The sequence below is a fragment of the Bacillus rossius genome, chromosome 6, assembly GCF_032445375.1.
Source record: "Bacillus rossius redtenbacheri isolate Brsri chromosome 6, Brsri_v3, whole genome shotgun sequence".
NCBI lineage: Eukaryota > Metazoa > Arthropoda > Insecta > Phasmatodea > Bacillidae > Bacillus > Bacillus rossius.
Window position 1 is genome coordinate 52,750,336 of NC_086334.1, and position 21,337 is coordinate 52,771,672.

Sequence of the window (21,337 nt, forward strand, 5' to 3'; positions counted from 1 at the left end):
GACGAGGAAACAGGAGATGCCTTTATTGTTTGAGATGGACGCAAACAAAGCGGTATGATTTATGAAAAGAAACGTTACCTATTATCAGATGGCGTGTATGAGACAGCTTCGGGAGCATTTGGAGTTGTTCTAATCTTGATGTCGTCACTCTCCTGGAACTGAGCCAAGATGTACGCAGCCATAGCTCGACACAGCATCCGGCATCTATGGCACGCAAGACATTTGTGTCCACACTCCAGAACAGTCAACATAATACAATTAGGTAACAACCAAATCACGTACCTGGACCCTGATTTACAATGTTACGGAAAAGTCGTGGATATTATGGCGTTTTGATAAAAAAATATTTAATGGCAATAGGTCACACATAAGGCATTGTTTGGCCATGTCAAGCTATCTGCTGATGAAAAAACTTTCTATTATCTGCAAATATTATGTTGCCTACTCTAAAGCTAGTATGAGTACAACAATTTTAGTGAATATCACTTTTAACAGTCATGAGCAGTAATCACACAAACCAAGACAGTGACATGCATAATAGTAAGACATTGTATACTAATTCAAAAGCATTTCGGTTTGCATTCCAATCCAACTGTCCTGAATGTTTAAAATGCATATCCAGTTTTACTGAAATAATGCAAATTACTAAAATGTTAAGATTAATTATTTGTTTGTTGTGTGTGCGTGTGCGTGTGCGTTTTGGTGGTTAGATTGTGACAGAAACACAAATTGTTGAGTTTACTAGGGCCAATGAAAAAAATTCTGCGATCTTATGTAGGGGACAATTTTCTCAATAAATGTAACAGAACTTAAGAAGGGTAATTAATAAACATAATGGTAAAATAGTGTCACAATGTCAGGGTTTTTAATTGTGCATGCACACAATAAAATAAATTGTCAGCAAAGAGAGGAACATAATATATAAAATCATTATGTTTCATTTCCTAAAACAGAAACAGATGTTGAGAAGACATGCAGAAAGTGTACCTCCTGGAGACCGGGGACTGTTTCCGCAGACCGATGGCCCCGAGGATGCCCCAGGGCCCGATGGCCTTGTCCTCGGCCAGGATCAGGAGGTACTGCATGAGCCTGTTGAGCGAGCGTGACGCCAGCTCCGCACTGCCCGAGTACTCGTACTGACGGAAACACAGCGTCAGAATCTTCCCCCACAGGAGGGGCAGCTTGGCCTCCGTGCTCTCCCTGCAACCAGCCGCGCTCGGTCAGGGAACCAGCAGTTGGACAGCGAGGCGGGGTCTCTCCTGGAAGGAACGGTGCATGCGCACTCACGTTGGCTTGATGGCCTCCAGCCAGTCGACGAGCGTGACGAGCACCGAGCCCTCCTCCCCGATGTCGCGGCACGACGGCAGTCTCTTGAGCAGCTGGGCGTACAGGCTGAGCACGTGGCCGTGGGCCACGAAGCTGTCCTCCACCGGGGGCTGCTGGGGCAGGCACGCCTGGTACACCGCGCTCACGTGCCGCCACTCGGGGGCCTGGCCCTGGGACACTGCACCACCCCTCTCCTGCCCTTCAAGCCTTAATTGTGTTTAACACCAGTACAATCAGAATGATATCCTCAATTATACTGAGCGTTAAAAAAAATATTTTAAAATTAGTTACAAATACAGTAGATAGTTGGACTTACGAACTATGTACTAGTGATGGCCTGATATCCAAAAACCCGATACCGATACCGATTCCGATATTTCCAAATTTACCGATCCGATACCCGATACCCGATATTCCGATTATAGGCCTATCTCATTTCTAATACTGATTCTATAAAATTGTGGTTCTGGAGTATTGTTAGAGACAATAATGAAAAATGTGAAATATTAATAAAACATACTTATGTGAATATATATTATTTTTATTAATTGTAAAATATTGTAAATTCACATTAAATGAAAGCTAATAATGAAATTATCATAATGGCTTACAAATAATCTCTCTAAATTCAAATTCACGAGTCACTGCATGTACTTAGTCCAGTGTCTCAACTGTAATCTACGAAAAATACCGTCCGAAAAACATCAAACTTTTGTACCCTTTGTATAATTTCATCACGGTAAACGACACGCTAGAATGGAAGGTCTTAAATTAGCATTTTTGTGACATTGTATCACTCCATTTATTGGTGCGAAAACACGTTAAAAATACGTGAAAAGTAATTTCAATACAACTATGAAACGTACTGCAGAGATTATAAAACCACACATCTTTATTTATGTTATTGTCAATGCACTCAATATAGCCAACATAATACCTTTGCTGCAACTTGCCCTACTTAAACACGTTTCATATTTTAGCTTTTCTAAAACTTACGTAACGTCTTTGTATAGAACAGCAGTTGGCGACCATGAAACGACACGGAAAGAAAATGACTGTTATATCAAGCAGCAACTTTATTCTTCTTCATGTTTACTTACGGCTACATCACTTATTAAATTAAATAACGTAATTATTTTCGTTTATGTTTTCAATTTATGTACACTTAGTGAACTTCGAAAATTCATTAAGCGAAAACGTTTTGCGAATATCAGAAACGAATAAATATGCACTAATGACTGGGATTTGTGTACACATGGAAGAATTGTACCGTCGGGATGCATTGCAGTATCAGAAAGAAGAAATAGGCTTGAAATTGTTTCAGTGGAAAATATACTTGGAATTACTAGGTAATATGGTGACGTGAAGAAAGATAAATTACGCCCGCGGAAAATAAGCTTGGAATTACGGTTAAGGTTATGTGAGAAGTATTATTGGCGAGAGAAAACATCGGTTATCAAAATATCGCAAGTATTTACCGATGTCCGATATTGAAAAATGTGCCGATATTACCGATCTTCGATATCGAATATCGAATATCGGGCCATCACTACTATGTACATAACAATATGAACATGACACGATCCATGTGTGGTTGTGTTGAATATAGTATGTTGTGTTGTACGTAAGTTTTAATTTTCCTTGCTACTAGCTAGAGTAGCACCACTTGTTAACTTTAAATGCCCATGCTACTAACTCTGGTGGCACTAATAACAACTGCTGGTATCGTTAACAACAATCAATCATTCTTTGTCATCACGCAGCTATAGTTAGTCTACGTAATACTAATGTGCTTTATCAGTATGCAGTCCAGGCAAAAACAATAGGTACCATGTGAGGGTCCAGCTCAGGTAATAAATTTGCTGATGAGTCAGTCCAAGGTACCCCAAGATATAATACAGCAGCATATCCTAGCTCTGAACTATCAGAGAAGCCATGAGGTTCGAGCAATGAATCTCATGCACTCATGAGAGGTCCTCTTGGCATGGAAACGTCCCCTCCAATAGACAGTTTTTCCTTACAGAGAGTCCACTTCACCTCTAATTTTACAGGCAGGTTATCATACCAATTAACACCCTCCAAACAACCACTCTTAAATTTGCCAATAACAACAGAGGTGATAGCCAACCTAATGGATTGAATATTCTTTACACATTGGACATTCTCTAGCAGGTGGCTTCCAATAGCCTTTATTGAGATGGATTAGCTACAGCCTTCTCTGCAAGAGTTGAAGCTTTTTACAAACAATTTTCTGATAGTGCAAGCCTGAAGTAAACAGCTGTCAAATCTGCCATTTTCTAGTGGTGTTTACATCCCAATATTCAGTGACCTTGAATTCAATCCTTCCTCCATCAGCTCTGCCACTTTCTCCTCTTGGCAATGTCCCTTTGTGTTGAGTGCTTCTTTGTTTGTCATTTGTCGTCATTCCCGGGACCCGTTCGTGACAGATAACCGATCCATTCACTTCACACCCACAAAAAAAGGTAAACGTGACCCGGATATCTAATGAATGTGTGAAAGTGAGTGTGATCCATGAAGCCATGACCTGTTCACGTGTCACCTCGTCCCTCTTCAAGGAAAAAGGGACTTGCCAGACAAAGAAAGAAAAAAAAAAAGAGACAATGATACCGCCACGCACAAAGTGCGAAACGTTGATTGTTTCCCGTCCTTCGGAGCACCAGTAATTATTCCGTAATACTACAAAATTCTGTGTTTACTACGCTGTGTAACAGCAGAACATTTATTGTCTCCAAAATGCTTCTTCCACTCTTCCACAATAGAGAAGCACCTACATGTGAGCTTTCCGCAGACGTCTGCCCGCCTTCTAATTGTGACTGTATTCAGAACCAAACTGCTGTAATAATCACTAACTACGTTTGTGACCGATCTGGCCCAGAGGACCAAAATGTTCCGTGACGATGGAAATTAAAAATTTCACCCGAAAATTGGTGAAACACAGCAGCGCCCAGCACAGAGCCGTGTCTAGCCGGCCATCTTAAGTTTAACTGGCCTTTGTTGGATACACAAAGCTAGGAGAAAGTTTCGTCTGCATCCAAACTACAGCACTGAAAGTAAAAAAAAAAGAAACACCCCCCCCCCCCCCCCCTTTGTGAGATGTAAAAGTACCAAGGACAAACAATAAATATGAAACATATACATAAATAAAGTCGCTAAACAGCCTTGATAATACACGGTAGGTATTTGTTAGATACGAAGAAGGGATAGTTCAGAGTACCAGTGTGCTTGAAGAAGCTGGTGAGCGCCGTCTCCAGCAGGCAGCCCAGGTGGTCGGGGTGGGCCACGGTGGTGGGGGCCACGCGCAGCACGCCTCGCACGGCGACGCTGGAGCAGTCGCGCGAGCCCAGCCACTTGGCGCAGCAGCCCACGGCCAGCAAGGACACGGCGCTGCCCGCGGGCTGGTTCACCGCCGCCATCACTTCCGCCAGCAGCAGTCCCGCCTCCGCCGCCTGCTGCTGGGCCGGCACGCCTGCCGCACACACGCTCCGCCACGTTTACCTACTCTTTACTACACGCCTGATTAGTCCAGACCAGAGTTTATTTAATACCTGCTCCACCAAAATAGTGGTAAAATTTAACATCCTGCATTTCTACGATAAAACATTCTGTAATAGATCAGTCCGTAACAGACACATTCAGAACAATAAATATAAATAAGCGAACATTTGTGGTTTAGTAGTGATTCAATAAGAGTCGAACAATAAAAAAAATTATATTAAATTTTCTGATCCATGCACTTTGGTACAAATGAAATATTAAAAGATTACTTTATTATAGTTTCAATTAGGTTTTGGATATATGCTACTTAGTTCCATGAAATAATTTGCATTTCAGTGCTATATGATAATTTAACTTGCATTTCGGTGTTATGCGGTGTTTTGACATTTCGATTAAATTTTTTATTTTTTTTTGCATTTTACCATATAATCTTGTCCCTACTGATTAGTGATTAGCCACTTTGACAGCTTATAGAATCTTCTACAGTATTAATGTGAACACTAAAGATAAAGAATAATTTGTTTGTCTTTTTCTTACACACACACACACACACACATGCACGCACGCATGCACGAAAACACGCGCACGTGTAAAGTAAAACAGTATTGAAAAAAAATTGTAAGAAGGTGCTCTGTAGCAAGGGAAAAAAATAGCAGCATTGTTCATCTTCAAAAAGTAACTATGGAAATGTACCTGTGAAATATGAAATGTAACTGGCTAGAAAAAAGGAAACACTGTACTGAAAATGAAAAGTTACAGAAACCATTAACTCTGAGAAATTTAAAAACCTAGTTACAAAAATGTACAGCAGAAGTACCTCTGAATAAGCTGAACAATAACGGCTTAATTGGTGCCGGTTTACAAAATGTGATAAACTATAGAATGTTGTATTAAAGACATCTCACTGAAAATAATTGTATTTGCATTATGTGAAATATACCTACCAGTAAAAATATTACCACTTTATTACAAACCAACAGCTCTCAACCTTATTACATTTTCTTGCAAACAACACAGTGCAGTGTAAAGGTGCTTTTTCCCCCTAAATTTTATCTTCTCAATGGCAGTCTTATCTAAATATTTGGTAACAACTTAAATCAGAATATGAAAACTTAAATACAAAATCAAAAGTTAAAATTTTTGAGCAGTACACATATAAACGACGTGCGACATACTGTGCATGTCTATAATCCTGAAGCCGTCAGGCCCTCACTTTCTAAACACGTGTGTGGGCCACTGCAGACGGCCCAGATAGCAGTCGCCGGCTGGAAAGACTCGCGCCGCCCATTGCCTGGGTGACCATACCCGCGTCTCCGGTTGCCTGGAGCAACCATGTTGGGTGCCGTTGAAGCTATCTCAGCCTTCCCGACCGGCCGCTACCCCACACCTAACCCCTCTCCCACCAGGCCAGCTGAGTTCCTGGAAGCGGCCGGTGATTCCTGGAATTCCTCTCTTCCTGACGTCACGCCCAGGCCCTCAGGGCGGGTGTATAAGGCCGGCCCTTGGCCTGTCCAGTCTGTGTCCTGAGGCACACTGGCAGCTAAGCCTAGCTCACTGCGCCTTCTCAGCAGCCGAGTTCGCTCACCGCGCTGACCTCTCTCTCTCTCTCTCTCCAGCCTCAGGAATTATTGTGCTGGTCGTGCCGGACGACGAGAGAGCTGCCCGTCCCGAGTAATGACCCGAATGTCTGACTCACACCTGTACGTGTTGAATTAGTGGGAGAGAGTTGCATAGTAGACATCGTAGTGGAATGATAGTCAATTCCAGGACCTGCTTATCTACAGGCTGTAGAGTAGAGAGAGTCAACCAGTTCTAGGCCAGGTTGTAAGGGGAGTACCCTTTACAAATAAACTGATATACCGAGATTACGTGTGTATACTTTCAGGGAAAAAGGGAACCCACGGGGAAGCCTCAACAGCTCTTTTCAGCTTCAGGAAGGACCAGCCACCCAGCAGCCTCCACGTTGGCAGATACCATTCTCATACAGAGACAGGGGATAGCCAGGTGCCTGTGCACCAACCAATAGGCTGACATTTTTGATAAATTGTTAAGCGTAAGGCGCACAGACAGAACAGTACACAAAGTATCACATGACAAAACATAGTTGAACCCTATACATAAAATTAGCAATTCTTACATCATTTTTGAACTAAGGACCCAAATTTTTTAAAAATTTAGGTGTATATCGACATGATAAAAAAAAAAAAGGAATAACATTTAAATAAGTAGAATCATATCCGTAATACATACATTAATGCATTAAAAATTGGCAATTTAGTAATAAACATTACAAAAAAACTACTTGCTAGTTAACACTAAACCTCATTCTATTAACTGGAAGCTATATTTCTTAGTTAAAGACAATGTTTAAGAATAATAACTTGTAAGATGCAATGTTTGCATAGCTATTTGGTACAAAAACAATTTTTGTAAATACACAAAAACAAATAATTGCGTATCTACCCACAATGGAAATAAATTATGACCATTCAATAACCATTTCAAATTCACAATCAAATTATATTTAGCATGTTATTGTACAAATAATCCACAAAAAACTATTTCAAGATTTTATCCATAGTATGTGAAAACTCTTCTCTCAGCAAATTTTAATAAGAAGCCTTCCTCATGTTGAACTCTTACTATGGCAAAATGACTCACTGGCAGTGACGACAATCTCCACGTCATCCAACAGCTTGCGGACAGCCGCCTGGAACGCCAGCTCCTTCTTCGAGAGCAGTGCCTTATACCGGCTCGCACACGACACTATCAGCTTCACGCAGGCACGGACAAACACCTGTCTCTTGCGGAGGGTCGTCTGGTGGAAGTTAGTCACACTTGGTGTATAAGCTGCAACAACCTGCAACAATCTATGGCAAAATACATACAGTTAACAACCAGTTTTAGACAGCAGCAAATATGTGGTATACCTTAAGAACCTAACATTAATTATGCAACGCAAATAGACACAGCCGTATAATTCAATACTTAAAGAGCTAAAATTTCATAGCGACTTGGTAGTAAATTCGACATGTACTTGTTCTTGTGGTCGAAAAATGGCAGCCATATGAGGACTTACGAGTGTGAAGTATTGATTAAAAAAAGAAGTAAATATCAGTTTGTGTCAGAGACAAATTACTTCAGTAACAAAAAATCATCTACAGTAAATTTATTTGTTCATGAAACCTGTATGTCTACTCTAGACTAGTTGGGGTCTGGAGTGTGATTAGTAGAGACATGCAGTTTTGGGGTTTATTTTATAGCAAAATTCGTTGTTATTTACCCTTAAAAGTGGTGTTATCATACATCAAAAGCGGTGTTATTTTTTAAATAGTTTTAGCACTATAAGTTTAAAAAATTAAGCTAAGCATACCTTGAAATTTTGGACACATTCTTGCATTGTACAGTTGCACTAGCAGCAGTAATTTACAATCGAATTTACACATCACTTTTTACATACAGTAATTGAAAATATTTTAGTACCTAAACCAGCAAGAATAAATATGAAGTCTCTAAAATAGTGACATAAACACATGGAACAAAATCCTCAAACTTTAGCTCTCGAAAGCAAAAGTAGCCATGATACACAAATTAGCCTCACTTAAATTTGTCCTGCGGTCTGTTAAGACTGTGTTATATGAGGACAAAAATCGTTCACAGTCAACGTTTGCAGAAGGCATCCAGATGGCTTCAAGGCAGCTGGAAGCAAACAATGGCTGTGACAGCTTTACTACATTCAATGACTTCACTACGTCCACTGAATTGTCTGTTTCCATTTGTTTTGTAACAATGTCCTGAAGCTGACCAAAACCAGCTGTTAATTCTTCAGTGCTTATGGAGTAGAGACTATGGACAGTTTTCAGTTTCTGCACCATTTCTGGGTTTAATTTAGCAAGCAACAAACTTTCCTGACTAAAAATTTGAATTGCTTCAAATCTCTTTCTACTTGGGTCAGTTGTCATGAGAGAGTTCAGTTTGGAAAGGGCTTGTGTTGCTGTTCTTGTGATGGACACTTTAGCTTCAGCAGCTTTAGCGGGGGGCATGTTAGACAAAGCTCTACTGGTTGCCTCAAAATAAATGCCACGAGTGATGTTTTCAAATTTTTTTTTATACCTTGCAAGTCCCCATATAGTGAATGGGCAGTTGGAGACAAAGAACCTTCAAGTTTCTGTATTAGCTCTACAAGGCTCTTGGCATGATCTTTCACAAAGACAGCTTGACAAAGAATGAGAGAAATGTCATTTTCTGTGAGTGAACACAGAAACTCAACCCCTGAATTTTGTGTTGCCTTTAGTTCATCTGTTTTGCAGAAATCAACAATGTCATGTATGTAGTCTGCTACATAAAAAACGCTGTTGAACCAGGAATTCCATCTAGTAACAACAGGAAGTGGGAACAATGGACGTTTCTCTCCATGCTTTTCTTCAAGAAAGCTAGCATACAGGTGCCTTCTTTTCCTGGTGTTGTTGAACACATTTTTTATTTTGCTCATAGCATTGTTCAACTCAGGCAACTCTTTCACCCAGACATTGCCAACAAGATTTAACTTATGTGCCCAGCACTGGACATGCGTTAACTGGTCTCCAAGGATTACTTCGAGAGTACTAACAGCCTTGGTCATATAACGAGCAGCATCGGTTACTACTGAGAGCACATCACCATACTGTACATTGTACATTTTGAGTGAATCTAAAATTGCCCTCACACAGTTTGTGGCATTAGCAGCTTCAAGAAAGTGAACTCCTGCAACAAATATTTCTGGTTTATCCTGTTGAAGATTCAGAATTCTAAATAAAACAACAAATACACACCTACCCATTTTATCTGTTGTTTCGTCGCACAGTATGTCAATTTTTTTGTCCTTTAATGCAGTTTTGGCATCTTCAATTCTGCATTTGGCTATGTCCCCTACATATTTCTCACGGACTGTTCTCGCAAGTGGCATGTCTCCAGCACCTTCGATGTATTTGTTCAGCCATGCCCTGATATTAGGATCATCAAGCTTTTCAAGGGGTATATTTGCCTTTATAAAGGTCTCTGCTGTTTCCTTTATAAATTCCAACTTTTTGTCTTTTTGGACATTATTTTTTGCTGTCTGAAACGCTGAAGATATTGACGACTGGCGTTCAGGCGCACTAGATGAGCCTTGCAATGAAGAGAGACGCTTCTTGTGTTTTTCACTGCCTACATGTTTTTCACATGAGTCTTTCCTATCCCAAGAGACGGTGACATTACAGTGACGACAAAAAAGTGTGGTTGAATCACTAGCATAAAGTCCGTGTTGAGAAAATTCAGAGGCTCGCTGTTTTGCAGTTACCGGCACTTTAGGCATTTTAATAGGCCTAATGTTTTAGCCGACCTTTAAATTGTACACCTTTAATTTATTTCACAGACGTTGAAAACTATCTGTAACAAAATTCGACCCGTTAAACTTTAACTTGCGCACAACAGAATGTTACGAATCGTCACCGTGTTTGCATTTTAAATTTGGTATTTGGTTAATAAAAATGGACGCAATGGACAAACAACGCTAAAGACTATATAAGAGAACAACGCTTCGAGAAACAACCTGCTGTAAACACCGTGATAATCGACTGTCCAGGCGAGCCGAATATCAAAATACAGCAAAACCCCTTATTTGCACTTTTCATGGGGACAAAGTAAAAAAGTGTAAAAAGCGGGAAAGTGTAAATAAAGGGAAAAGTAAGAAATACGTTAAAGTTAATTAAAATACAGTCGCATCCTGCAGCGTTCAGAACGGGCTACATTACACAGTAAAAATAAATAAAAAAGGGGCGCAAATTGATGAAAATTTACCGTCAATTGCGCGCCTTGCGCGGAGAAAGGTCATTGTACTCGATCATCTGTTGTTACAGTGCGGCCTGCGGCGTCTGTTCTCTGAGCTGCGCATGCGCAGTATAACTCATTCAATGCTCCGCCCAGACTCGTGACCTTCCATCAGCAGCCAGCCAATAGAAGCGAGCTTAGCGGAAAAAAATATAAGCTCCACCTCCCGTGTACCAGTTTTGTCCAGTTCTAATACCAGTTTATTGGTATACGCACCCGCTTACTCGCTGCCGTGACATGTTCAAGTTTACGTTCATCTTGATGTCTTGATACCAATAATTAATTATTTACGATCCCCACAAATAAATGGTTAGTTTAAAAAATATGCGTCAACAGTATAATACTTCCGAAATTATATAATACGTATAAAACAGTTACCAAGATTCCACTCATTTTATCTTGTGAAGTTCATGTCTCGTACCAGTATTTCGGCTAAGTTGTGACATAAATACAGTATCAGCACTTACAATGTTACGATCAGCCACGTAATATTTCCGACATTTCCGTTACGTTTCTATATTCGTGAGTTTACGTTTTTCCCTAGTACATTTTAGATTGTCTCCTGCTGTAATTACTCGGACTTTTACACGCCTAGGCTTAAATTGTTACATGTTTAGAAATAAAAGCAACTTTTCATGTTATAAAATACACTGTGTGGGTAGTTATCTTTGGTTTTTTGTTGTTTCACGTTTGTTACTGTATTTACAAATTGAATTGCCGTGTTAGAATGAGGAAAATGTTCTGACTGTTCGCCGAAAATTCAAGGATTTCGCGTTATTATCCAAAATGTGAGAAATTCGCGTTATTCTTAAAAATGTACTCAAATTCGCGTAAAAATTCGTTTTATCGCAATCGCGAAATATGCATGTCTCTAGTGATTAGTGTACCACAATACACCAGCAATCCTTACAACATATAATAACCAGTATTTACATTCATGAACCATCATACAATTGGAATTCATAGTCTAGCTAAGATAAAAAATATATAAAAATTTATAAAAAGTTAGTTTTCTTTTAAATATTAAGTTATAAGCACTGCTTGGGAACTGAGGTAAGGTGGCGGCACACTCACTGCAGTGTGTAGACATCCACAGGCCCAGTGTCCTCGTCCAGCGTCAGGATGACGCGCGGGTCGCAGCTCATCACGCACCAGTTCACCACTTGGTCGTAGCTGGCCGCATCCACCAGGTGCCAGGCAAACTTCTGTGCTTCCAGCAGCAGCACCGTGATCTTGGGTGACTGCAACAATCGGCACAACCTTAGCACATGCACGTTCCTGGCTCCACGAAGTCTTCTGATGATAGCCCCCAGTCTTTGAGTGCACATGATTAATAATATGGCACTAAATCAGGACAAGTCATCCCATGCCTTGTTAGCCACACAGTGTTCTAATTGGTAGGGACCCAATAACATTATTTTGTTTTACATGCACTCTCCATATTACAAATTTTTTTGTAGCAAAGTTCCGAGAAGTAAAAAAATCACTCATTTCAAAGATGGCAATAAGCATGTAAAAAGTACTATTAGATGATAATTTGAACATTTAATTGATACTCAGTCCGCAAATTGCCAACCATAAGGTACTAGATAATAATTGTTAAATAAAAAAATTATTATAGACTTAAAATCAATATGCATTGGTATCGCCTACATTATTACAATAAGCCCAATCTGCTATATATGTTCGTTTTAGCTAGTAATATTAATTGACAGCAACAAAAACTTCAATACTCTTCTATGTACAATACTTTTATGTGGAAGACACAAGTAATATTTAACTGGTGAGAAATATTTAACTTGGGAGAAATTAAATTTGTCGGGAAAATAATTCAGGCACATGTAATATTTTTATCTGGGCAAAATTTATGTGGGTCTGGAAGGCACGTGTAATATTTAACTAAGGGGAAAAAGAATTTAATTTGAGGAAAATATTTTCCTCTTAATTTTTTATTGAAAGACAATACAGGCACAGATAAAGGTCCGTTGAATCGCAGGATGCCTGTGCGTCTGTTTTAAAAATTTATCCACCCCATGCGGCGAGCAAGCGGGCCGACAGGCCGGCTGGACTGTGTCTGCACACCGCAGTGCTCAACGGAGTGATGCTGGCTACAAAGAACTTCCAACGTTTGACTTAACACTATGCTATGACTAGGCGCTGAAGAGCTGCTAGTAAGCTTGATGCTATAATACAGTCAAACCTCTCTGAAACGACCCCTCACGGTTCCCAGGAATAGGGTCGTAATAGAGGGGGTCTCCCAAACCGCTACTCGCTAAGAAACCAGCTGTACAATGGCAGGATGCTGTCACTCACAATTCTAGACGGCTTTGCTTTAAACCCACTTCAACCTTCATGACAAGTCCGTCGCCCTACAGGCCACCTTTAAAGAAAATATGTGAAAAGACAGTTTATTTTTACTGGTTAGTTTACATGTACGATTTCTTGCTTGCCGTAGTTAAATACACTAGAACCCCGATGTCACGAACCCCGGATTTAACGAAGCAGTGATTTTACGAATACATTCTCGGGAACCGTCAAAAAATTGGACATTTTGACCAAAAAGTGAAAATCAGAGGGGGAAAAAAAAAAATTGAAAGATCATTAAAATCTGTTAATTTTAACACACAGCGTATTTTTGTGTCGGCTTTAATACTTCCAATAATGTTTATGTAAGAATAAAAAAAAAAAATAATGGGACATTTCCTTTAAATATATGGCAGCGGTAGGTTCTGCAACGCGAGTGGGCGCACACGAAGCTCGCCCGGCTGGCTGGCGGCAGCGGCTTCATGACGCATAAGCTCACCCCTCCCTCCCCTCGTTTCATTCTTCAAGGCTAGCTCATCCCTCCCAGACACACAAAACATCTAGAGTCCTTCCTTATAACACCCCAACTTCACTCCCCTTTGAAAAACCTTCAGTGAGAAAATGCTCTTTTCACCCTCCTTTCTCCCGTAAAATTTGGCTTTTATGAATGGGGTACTAAAGGGGTGAGGGAGGGGTAAGAGCGTTGTAAATATTTTCGGACCCCTCCCTCCCCAAAAAATTCGCCCAAAAAAAAGTATGTCAAAATATGTCACTTTTCACACCAAGTTGAGTTCAGTCATCTCTGGCAAGGAATTTACAAGCTTTAAAACTTAAATATAAATGTATTTTAATAGCAAGGGTCCTATGAAAAGGAATATACAGAATAAAATCAAGCTACTGTCACCAAACAAAGCATAAAACGGCCCAATGTGTGGTCGCTTCGTTATTGCTCATGCGAGAGGCGAGACGTGGAATGTTAGAAGAAAGATAAATGCGGGGGAGACAGACGGCAGCCAGTGTGTTTCCTGCGTGGGGAATAAGTGGCGTAGCCTTTTTTTTATGCTGGGTGAAGCGACCTTTTTCTCTCAACCCACGGGAAAAGATAATTGCTCGAGCTGTCAAAATAAACATCTCTGCGGCAGTTAAAATTAAGTCGAGGCGGGCGTGAATCCAGTCGGTCGCTGTATCTACTCGAAAAACATAACATCTCAATTCATAACAAGATTCCTTATAACCTACACGTATTGCCGGATGTTTTCAGCCTGATCCATACAAGTTCTTTAGCCACATTTTGAATGAAAACAACTGGCGGGCCAGTGTTGTGCCCTGTTTTGGGTACACATAAAGCTTTTATCAATTTGCTGACAGTTTTAATATATTTTTACTCTCCTCGTTAAAATGAAGCAGATAACGTGATTGTTAACAAGTACAAGCAGCATCCGAGATTGGCCGCAGCGCACGGTACCGGTACGGGGAGAGAGTGAGAAAGGGCGAGCGAGCGGCCGACTACCATGTTAGCTCGCTGTGGCCGGAGGGTTTTTCCTGCGTTGTATTAATAGTAATTGATATTTAATGGTATTTTATTTATTAAGTCATAATACACAAAATCGGAAGAAAAAAATAGAAAAAACCTGCATAAGTCATCAACAATAGTTCACAAATTCAAGCCAGAAAATATACCAAATCGGACTTCAAAAACTAAGCAAACATTGTCAACCAATAGTAATCAAAATCAAGAGAATTCCAGCAGGTAGCTTTGCCTTAACTGCGTCGTACCACACTAGATACTCGCAAAAAGCTAAACGTAAACACGTTGCCACAAAAACCTTTATCTGCACCCTGCCGGCAAAGGGACGTGGAATGGGGGTCGTAAGTGCTGACAGCGGTCGACAGGAAGTGGTATCTATTTTTAGATATGCGCTGCTACAGCAGTACAGTACTGGGCAAGAGAAACGCAGTAACATGCTACTCACCACAAGAAACTTATTTTATGTCCGATTTTCTTCGGATTTTCGGCAATTTTTTCACGGTTCCTCGAAATTGGGTTGTAATAGAGAGGTGATCGCAATAAATGGGGTCGCAACAAAAAGGTTTTACTGTATTATTATTTAGCTAAAACATTATACGTAAATACTTAACTTATCCTATCCGCCCCCCATTTAAGTTTAAACTTGGCGCCAGTAGTGAAAAAGATGGCGGACTTTAGAAATTTTTACATAATTGGTACTATAAGCATAGCTTTCTTTAGTATTTTTGTTTTCAATGTTGCACGCCTCTGCATAACAACCCTTTAGTATTTTTGAATGTCGCGCCAGTAAAAAATATGGTGGCCTTCAGCAGATTAAATTTTCTAAGTTTGCGAAACTGTAAAAAAATGATTAATGTCCCTAGCATCAGACTTTTTTTAAAATTTGGCAGGGCCATAAAAGAGATTATGGCCGACAGCAGACAACAATATTTTTTAAATATAAAAAGATGGCGGAATTTAGTATTTTTTTAATTAGGCATTACGCATTAGTAATAAAGATGAAGTTTTGAAATTTACACATAACTAGTACTGTAAGTTTGGCGCGTCTTTGGGTTTACCGCAGCCCAACTGAAAGCATATATTCCTTATTTAATTCTTCCTCCCTCAACAGACCTCTGGTCTAGTGGTTAGCATCGCTGCCTTCCAATTTCAGTCCCTGGGCTCGGGGCGCGGTTACCGCAATAAATATTTTTATTCTTAAAAAATAACACCAGTGCTCTACACCAGCACTTCTTAGCTTAGAAAATATGAACCAAGATGGCCGCCGCCCATGATTTCACAAGAAGACAGCTCCACGCCACGTGAGACAACCACCACCACCTGAGGAACCGCCACGTGTCTTCCCCGCCCCGTCCACCTTGCCACGTGGCGCCACGCCTACCTTTGGAGCCTGCCTGTACCAACTACCTGCTGCTCTGTTTACATTGTCCCAGTATTCCTTTGTTCTCCCTACTAGAGTGAAATGCCCGTATAAGTCTCAATTAAGAATCCTTCATTAACTACGGTAGGTTTTTACCTGTTCCAAGGTACAGTATTATTTACAGTAGAGTATACAAGTGCAACTGGCACGTGTTTTTAGTTTATGCCTTGTTGACAAAAATATCATTAGAGACAGATCACTCACATTACAACCAGAAGTTACTGATGTGTCAGGCCCAGTTTTCAGTTCTCTGTTCTGCCGAATCTCAGCAAATTAATCGGCACCGGGAACCGACCACAGAAAAAGCTTAACAGCTAAACATTTCTCAGTGGTGAAAAGACAATAGACTTGTGGTGTAAAACGCTGTTGCAGGGGGACAAACATATATTTCGGGCAACCCATGCACAGGTCTTTCTAACTTCCATTTGAGGCCACTCCCCCCCTCCCCCAAAGATACCACAGCACTGGCAGTGGCAGGATGTGTCCAACTTAAACAAAAATAGTTCTTTGTGCCAAGATTCCGACCCTTTTATTGTCCCCTCTTTTCACTTGGAGACAGGGGTGATTGGTTTTACTAAAAGTAGACCTATGGAAAAATAAAACATGCTTAATATCTGCACTTTTAAATATCTAGAATAAAAATTAATTACCATGATTTATAGCTGTCTACTACTCATGAACTGTAGGTGTTTGCTATGACTGCTGCAGTCCTACATCACTCAAATCAACAAATCAAACACTTTCTTTTAACAAACCCTTGTTAACTTTTGTTTTACATCCATTGCCCACGATAATGCATAACTTGCAATTGCTGTTGTGTGCTGCTGTTAAAATAGTTTTTATTTTTAATTTTCTTTTGATTTACTTAATTTCTTGTGAACAGTTATTTACATTTTTTCAAGCAATTTGTTATGTGCATAAGTTAAATATTCACTCTGCAAAAAAAAGTTTTCAACTAACGTAGTATGTTTTACTAGAATTTTGCAGCACCACAGGATGTGCATTGTGTTACTGTGGCCTGCTTGTGAGACATTATGCACCTGTGCTACCTAGGGGCTAGGTGAATTGTGTAGCATTACAGTTAGGTGGGGCACTTAGAATTCATATTGAACAAATAAACACACCATCTATCAGGACATACTATATCATTGGCGTGACTGTAAATTATGTGGGAGTTAATCAAGAACAAAATTTTTAAAAACTGTAACTGAATCGAGAACCAGGAAAAAAAGTAGAACCGACACATCACTACCGGGAGTATACGTAGATGTTCATTTGTCGGTGGGAAAGCTCTCCCACGACAACACAGGGACGAGGGAAGTGAAACGGGCAGTGGTGGAGTGAGCGCGAACCTGCCTGACGCTGGGCTCGTTGGCCAGCTTGACGAGGAGGTGCAGCAGGCAGACGTGCGTGCGGGCGGTCACGGTCGCAGGGTGCGCGGTGAGCACGTGGCCCACCCACGTCCACCACGGCACCTCGATGAAGACGCTGCCCAGGAAGGCGTGGCAGTCGGGCAGGTACTGGTCCACCACCTGCCACACACGGCCCGAGCCGGTCCTCTGTGTTCTACGCTCGTGGGCGGTTCTCTACACATGGCACTCTCGCACTCTGACAAATAATTATTATTGGATGTTCACTTGTCCCAAAGTAGGTTATATTTAAATAACTATACATATAATAGTGACTGCATCAACAACTGAAGGTGGCATGAAAATTATTAACAGGCACAATCGTAAACAAGCGTTTCATTTAGTGCTTGAAACATACTGTTGAAAATACAAATTTTAGCCATATTAAACTCTACTAAACAGTTATTTGTTTGTTTAATATCACGTTCTTAACCAGTATCGATAAATAATAAACAAAATAAGCTTCAACCATTGACTCCATCAACAAAAAGACCGAAATTGTTGTGCTGTGGCCTATGGACAAAATGTGAACACAGCAAATGAAACAATGTTAAAATTGATAGTTACCATCAATCTATCCTCATGTTCACACCATAGCAGCTTACTTGCTGCATTTATCTGCACCAGAGGCATTGTGACTTAAGCATTGAAAGCAAACTAAACATATATAGATGTAAATAATAGTGCCAAAATTGAGTGTAAATTCATTGTAAATATGTTTTTAAAATTACCAAATATATACAGGGCCATAATTTTAAGTAAAACAAGTGAATAACTTTAGTTACACTGATTTGCCAAATAAGCTTCTTACTTTAATCTTACATTTATCATAAATTAAAAAAAGTTTATCCTGGTATTTTGTGGTACTTGAAAATCACCTGTCTATATCAACCTTTGGCCTACACAAAAAAAATCACTATATTCATTTGAAATAGTAAGGAATTTTTGAAATTCAATACTTTGAACAGTTCCAAATTCTATCCTGTTTCCCACGGGAAATATTTTTTCTCTTCTGATATTTTCCCAAACCAAAATTCTCTATGCTGCCCAACTCTAATACTTAGATGAAAAGTATAAAAACTATCTCAACTGCAAGTTTTCCAACAAAATTTCAGATTAAATCTTCACACACCCCTACTGTATAGACAAAAAGATGTAAGATTGTTCATGTGTTACCTTCAGCATGCACTCAATGTCCTGTATGCTAGGCCAGAAGCGATCCCAGGGCAGCGACAGGAGATTGGCATGGACAACGTTCAGCACATAATCCTTGACTGATGGGTAGGCATAACACGACACGTAGTACTGCCACACAAAGCACAGGATGTTGCTGCAAGCTGGAACAAGAATCCTAATGCACGTCACAACCTCACTAATTTTGGTGAGCTGTGACCATTTTGTATTTGTCCACACACCAGTATGTAACTGACTGTCTATAATTCTAGGGGAAAAAAAATCATCAGAACTCTATTTTTACTAAAGCATTAATACAGATTGAAACATTGGTCACTCATATTTTTATAGCTGCTAAATTACTTTTTTAATTTTTTTGGAACAATATGTTTTTTCGTTTATATTTTAAATTATGTCTCAACAGTGTTTCTTTTGTTTATAAGACTCTGAGGATGTTTATTTTAGATACATAACTTGGGTTTATGCATTAAAGTATCAACTGTAGTTTCAAGAGTATTTTGAATTGGCATTATGTGATATAGCTGCTGCCTCAGCAGCGTGGTTCAAACAATTTGTTTGTTGAGCCATTGCATTACGGGAATTGGAATGCTGGAGAGCTTCTCTGGTCCAGGTCTGTAAGAGTAGGTATCACCTGTGTCAGGTGAGTATTTACCTGGTATAAATTATAGTGCAAAGTTAACTGTGGCACTTAAATCAGTGTGCAAGTGGCAATAAGTGTTGTCATGGCAAGATTGTGACCATTTGTGCTATTTTGATCTGTGATATGGAAAGACGTGAGTTTTTCAATGGTCCATATTAGCAGCATCTCAAGGTAAGCAATCTTTAAAAGTCGTTGAACTATGGTTTGGCCAAAATATAGTGACACTACTGCATTTTCGTGTCCTGATCATGTATTTAGTGATTGAAAACTTGCATTTCGTGTCACAAAAATATTGACGCACATATTGATAGAGGTACTCGAATTTCGTTAATGACGAAATCGCGAAATTTTACTAAAGATTTTGGAACTTCATTCTAAGCACTTACAAATGTGTTTCCAAACGCCTATTTTGATTTTACAGCATTTTTTTTTCATGAAATAACTGGCGATGCCGCGAAATTCATTACTATTCGCGATATTCTTGTTGTTTCACGAAATATCCGCGAAATGTCAGAATTTTAATGCGATATGAATATTAAGTTTCACAACAATACTTTTGCCGCAAAACGTATTCGTTTAGTAAACAAAAACATCGTAAGCCATCTTTATTATGAGATGCACCATAGATAAGTTGAAGCAAAATAAATACCAAACACTCGGCCTGAAAGCGGCAACCATTTATCAGCGATCCTAGCGGGATGTGGATGAAGTTAGCAGTTTGGCCATATTCGTTTCCATTGCAGAGATACTTATCTCTGTTCCGTTGTTGTATTGTTTGTAAATAATAACAGAGAGGTTATGGGATTTTAATGTCGCAATACGCCGGTCATGTGAAATGACCAAATAAGGTTTGAAAAGATCCTACGTTCCATGTAAATAGGTAAATGTGAACGAAAATAGGTAGTTGTGGTGTGTTTTGTTTGAAGTTTACTTGATACTTCACAATGCCTAAGGTCGTATAAGTGTTTGAACGAGCTAAAGAATACGAGCATGAAGGATTCATTGTTTTTAATAAAGAAAAGTGGATAATGATGTGTAAATTTTGCAATATGGTAGTCGATTGGAAAAGGAAAGATACTTGTGAAAAACACTGCAAGCAGCGAGCATCTCATTTAGAGAAGAAAAAAAGTCAGGTAAACATTACCATCAGGTTGTGGAGTTAAAAGGCAAGTGACACTCGAGGATAATATTGTTCTCCATAAACGAGCAAAGGAAATTAAAGTCAAATTTGCAAGCTATACAGTGCATGCATTTGTTTCTGCAAATATTCCCCTAGAGAAGCTAGATCACCCAGCTATGAGGGAATGGTTAAATGAATACATGAAAGGTTAGTCAAGGAAATGTGTTAAGGTTCTAACGTCCTAATAAACACAATTTGATGGGAAAGAGGCCGGAAAATGTGTAGTAAAACAAAATTATAGTAAATTAAAAAAAAAACCTTTGAGCCTGAAATTTTACATGTACTATAATAATTGTAATTAACTAATTTTTTAGGGAACCCTTTCTTACATGTTTACCAAACTATTTATTTGGCCAAAGTGGCCAATTCTCCTGACAGGAAAAAATTAATTCTATAAAGTTTTGTGCAGGAACATAGCATAGGTCTATTTAATACTCAAAATGTTTAAATACATAAACACAAGACTAAAATTCTAGACACTATTTGTGATGTAATATTTAAGTAATGTGTATATATAATCTACTAGATAACATTTCCACTTCTGTAAGGCTTACGCAGGAATCTAGTAATTGCTGTATCAAGTATCAAAGCTTTGTGTGTGTATCATGAAATTAAATAACTAGTAGAACAAATGCACTCATTAAACAAAAAAAAAAAAAATTTTTTTTTTTTACCGAAATATACCACCGAAATCCTATAATTTATTTACCGAAATCAGGCAGTTTTATTTACCATTTTTCATGGGCCCTACATATTGACAATTTTACATGGTTAATTCTGCCTCAGTTATATAAAACAGTCAATGAAAATACTTTGCTATCAAGTATTACAGGTTCAGTAGTCTGAGATAGAGGATTATTGTGCAATACTGACCTAAATTTCCCCAGAGCATTAAATATTTCATATAAAATAACTAGGGATGGGACGAATCTACATTTTGGTCGAATCCGAATCCTTGTTTGAATCCTCAGTG

At 39.4% G+C, this 21,337-nt stretch overlaps 1 protein-coding gene across 1 annotated transcript in view; it reads right to left on the minus strand.

Annotated features, from left to right (window-relative positions):
* The window catches only part of LOC134533192 (ectopic P granules protein 5 homolog), a 147,761-nt gene that overhangs the window by 2,812 nt on the left and 123,612 nt on the right, over positions 1 to 21,337 (minus strand). The window contains exons 26-33 of the mRNA XM_063370564.1: positions 18,527 to 18,687; positions 17,294 to 17,473; positions 11,764 to 11,930; positions 7,504 to 7,712; positions 4,562 to 4,813; positions 1,288 to 1,504; positions 988 to 1,200; positions 79 to 204 (exon numbers count right to left, since the gene is read on the minus strand). Of these exons, the coding sequence (XP_063226634.1) occupies positions 79 to 204; positions 988 to 1,200; positions 1,288 to 1,504; positions 4,562 to 4,813; positions 7,504 to 7,712; positions 11,764 to 11,930; positions 17,294 to 17,473; positions 18,527 to 18,687 (1,525 nt within the window). The remainder of the gene's footprint in view (positions 1 to 78; positions 205 to 987; positions 1,201 to 1,287; positions 1,505 to 4,561; positions 4,814 to 7,503; positions 7,713 to 11,763; positions 11,931 to 17,293; positions 17,474 to 18,526; positions 18,688 to 21,337) is intronic.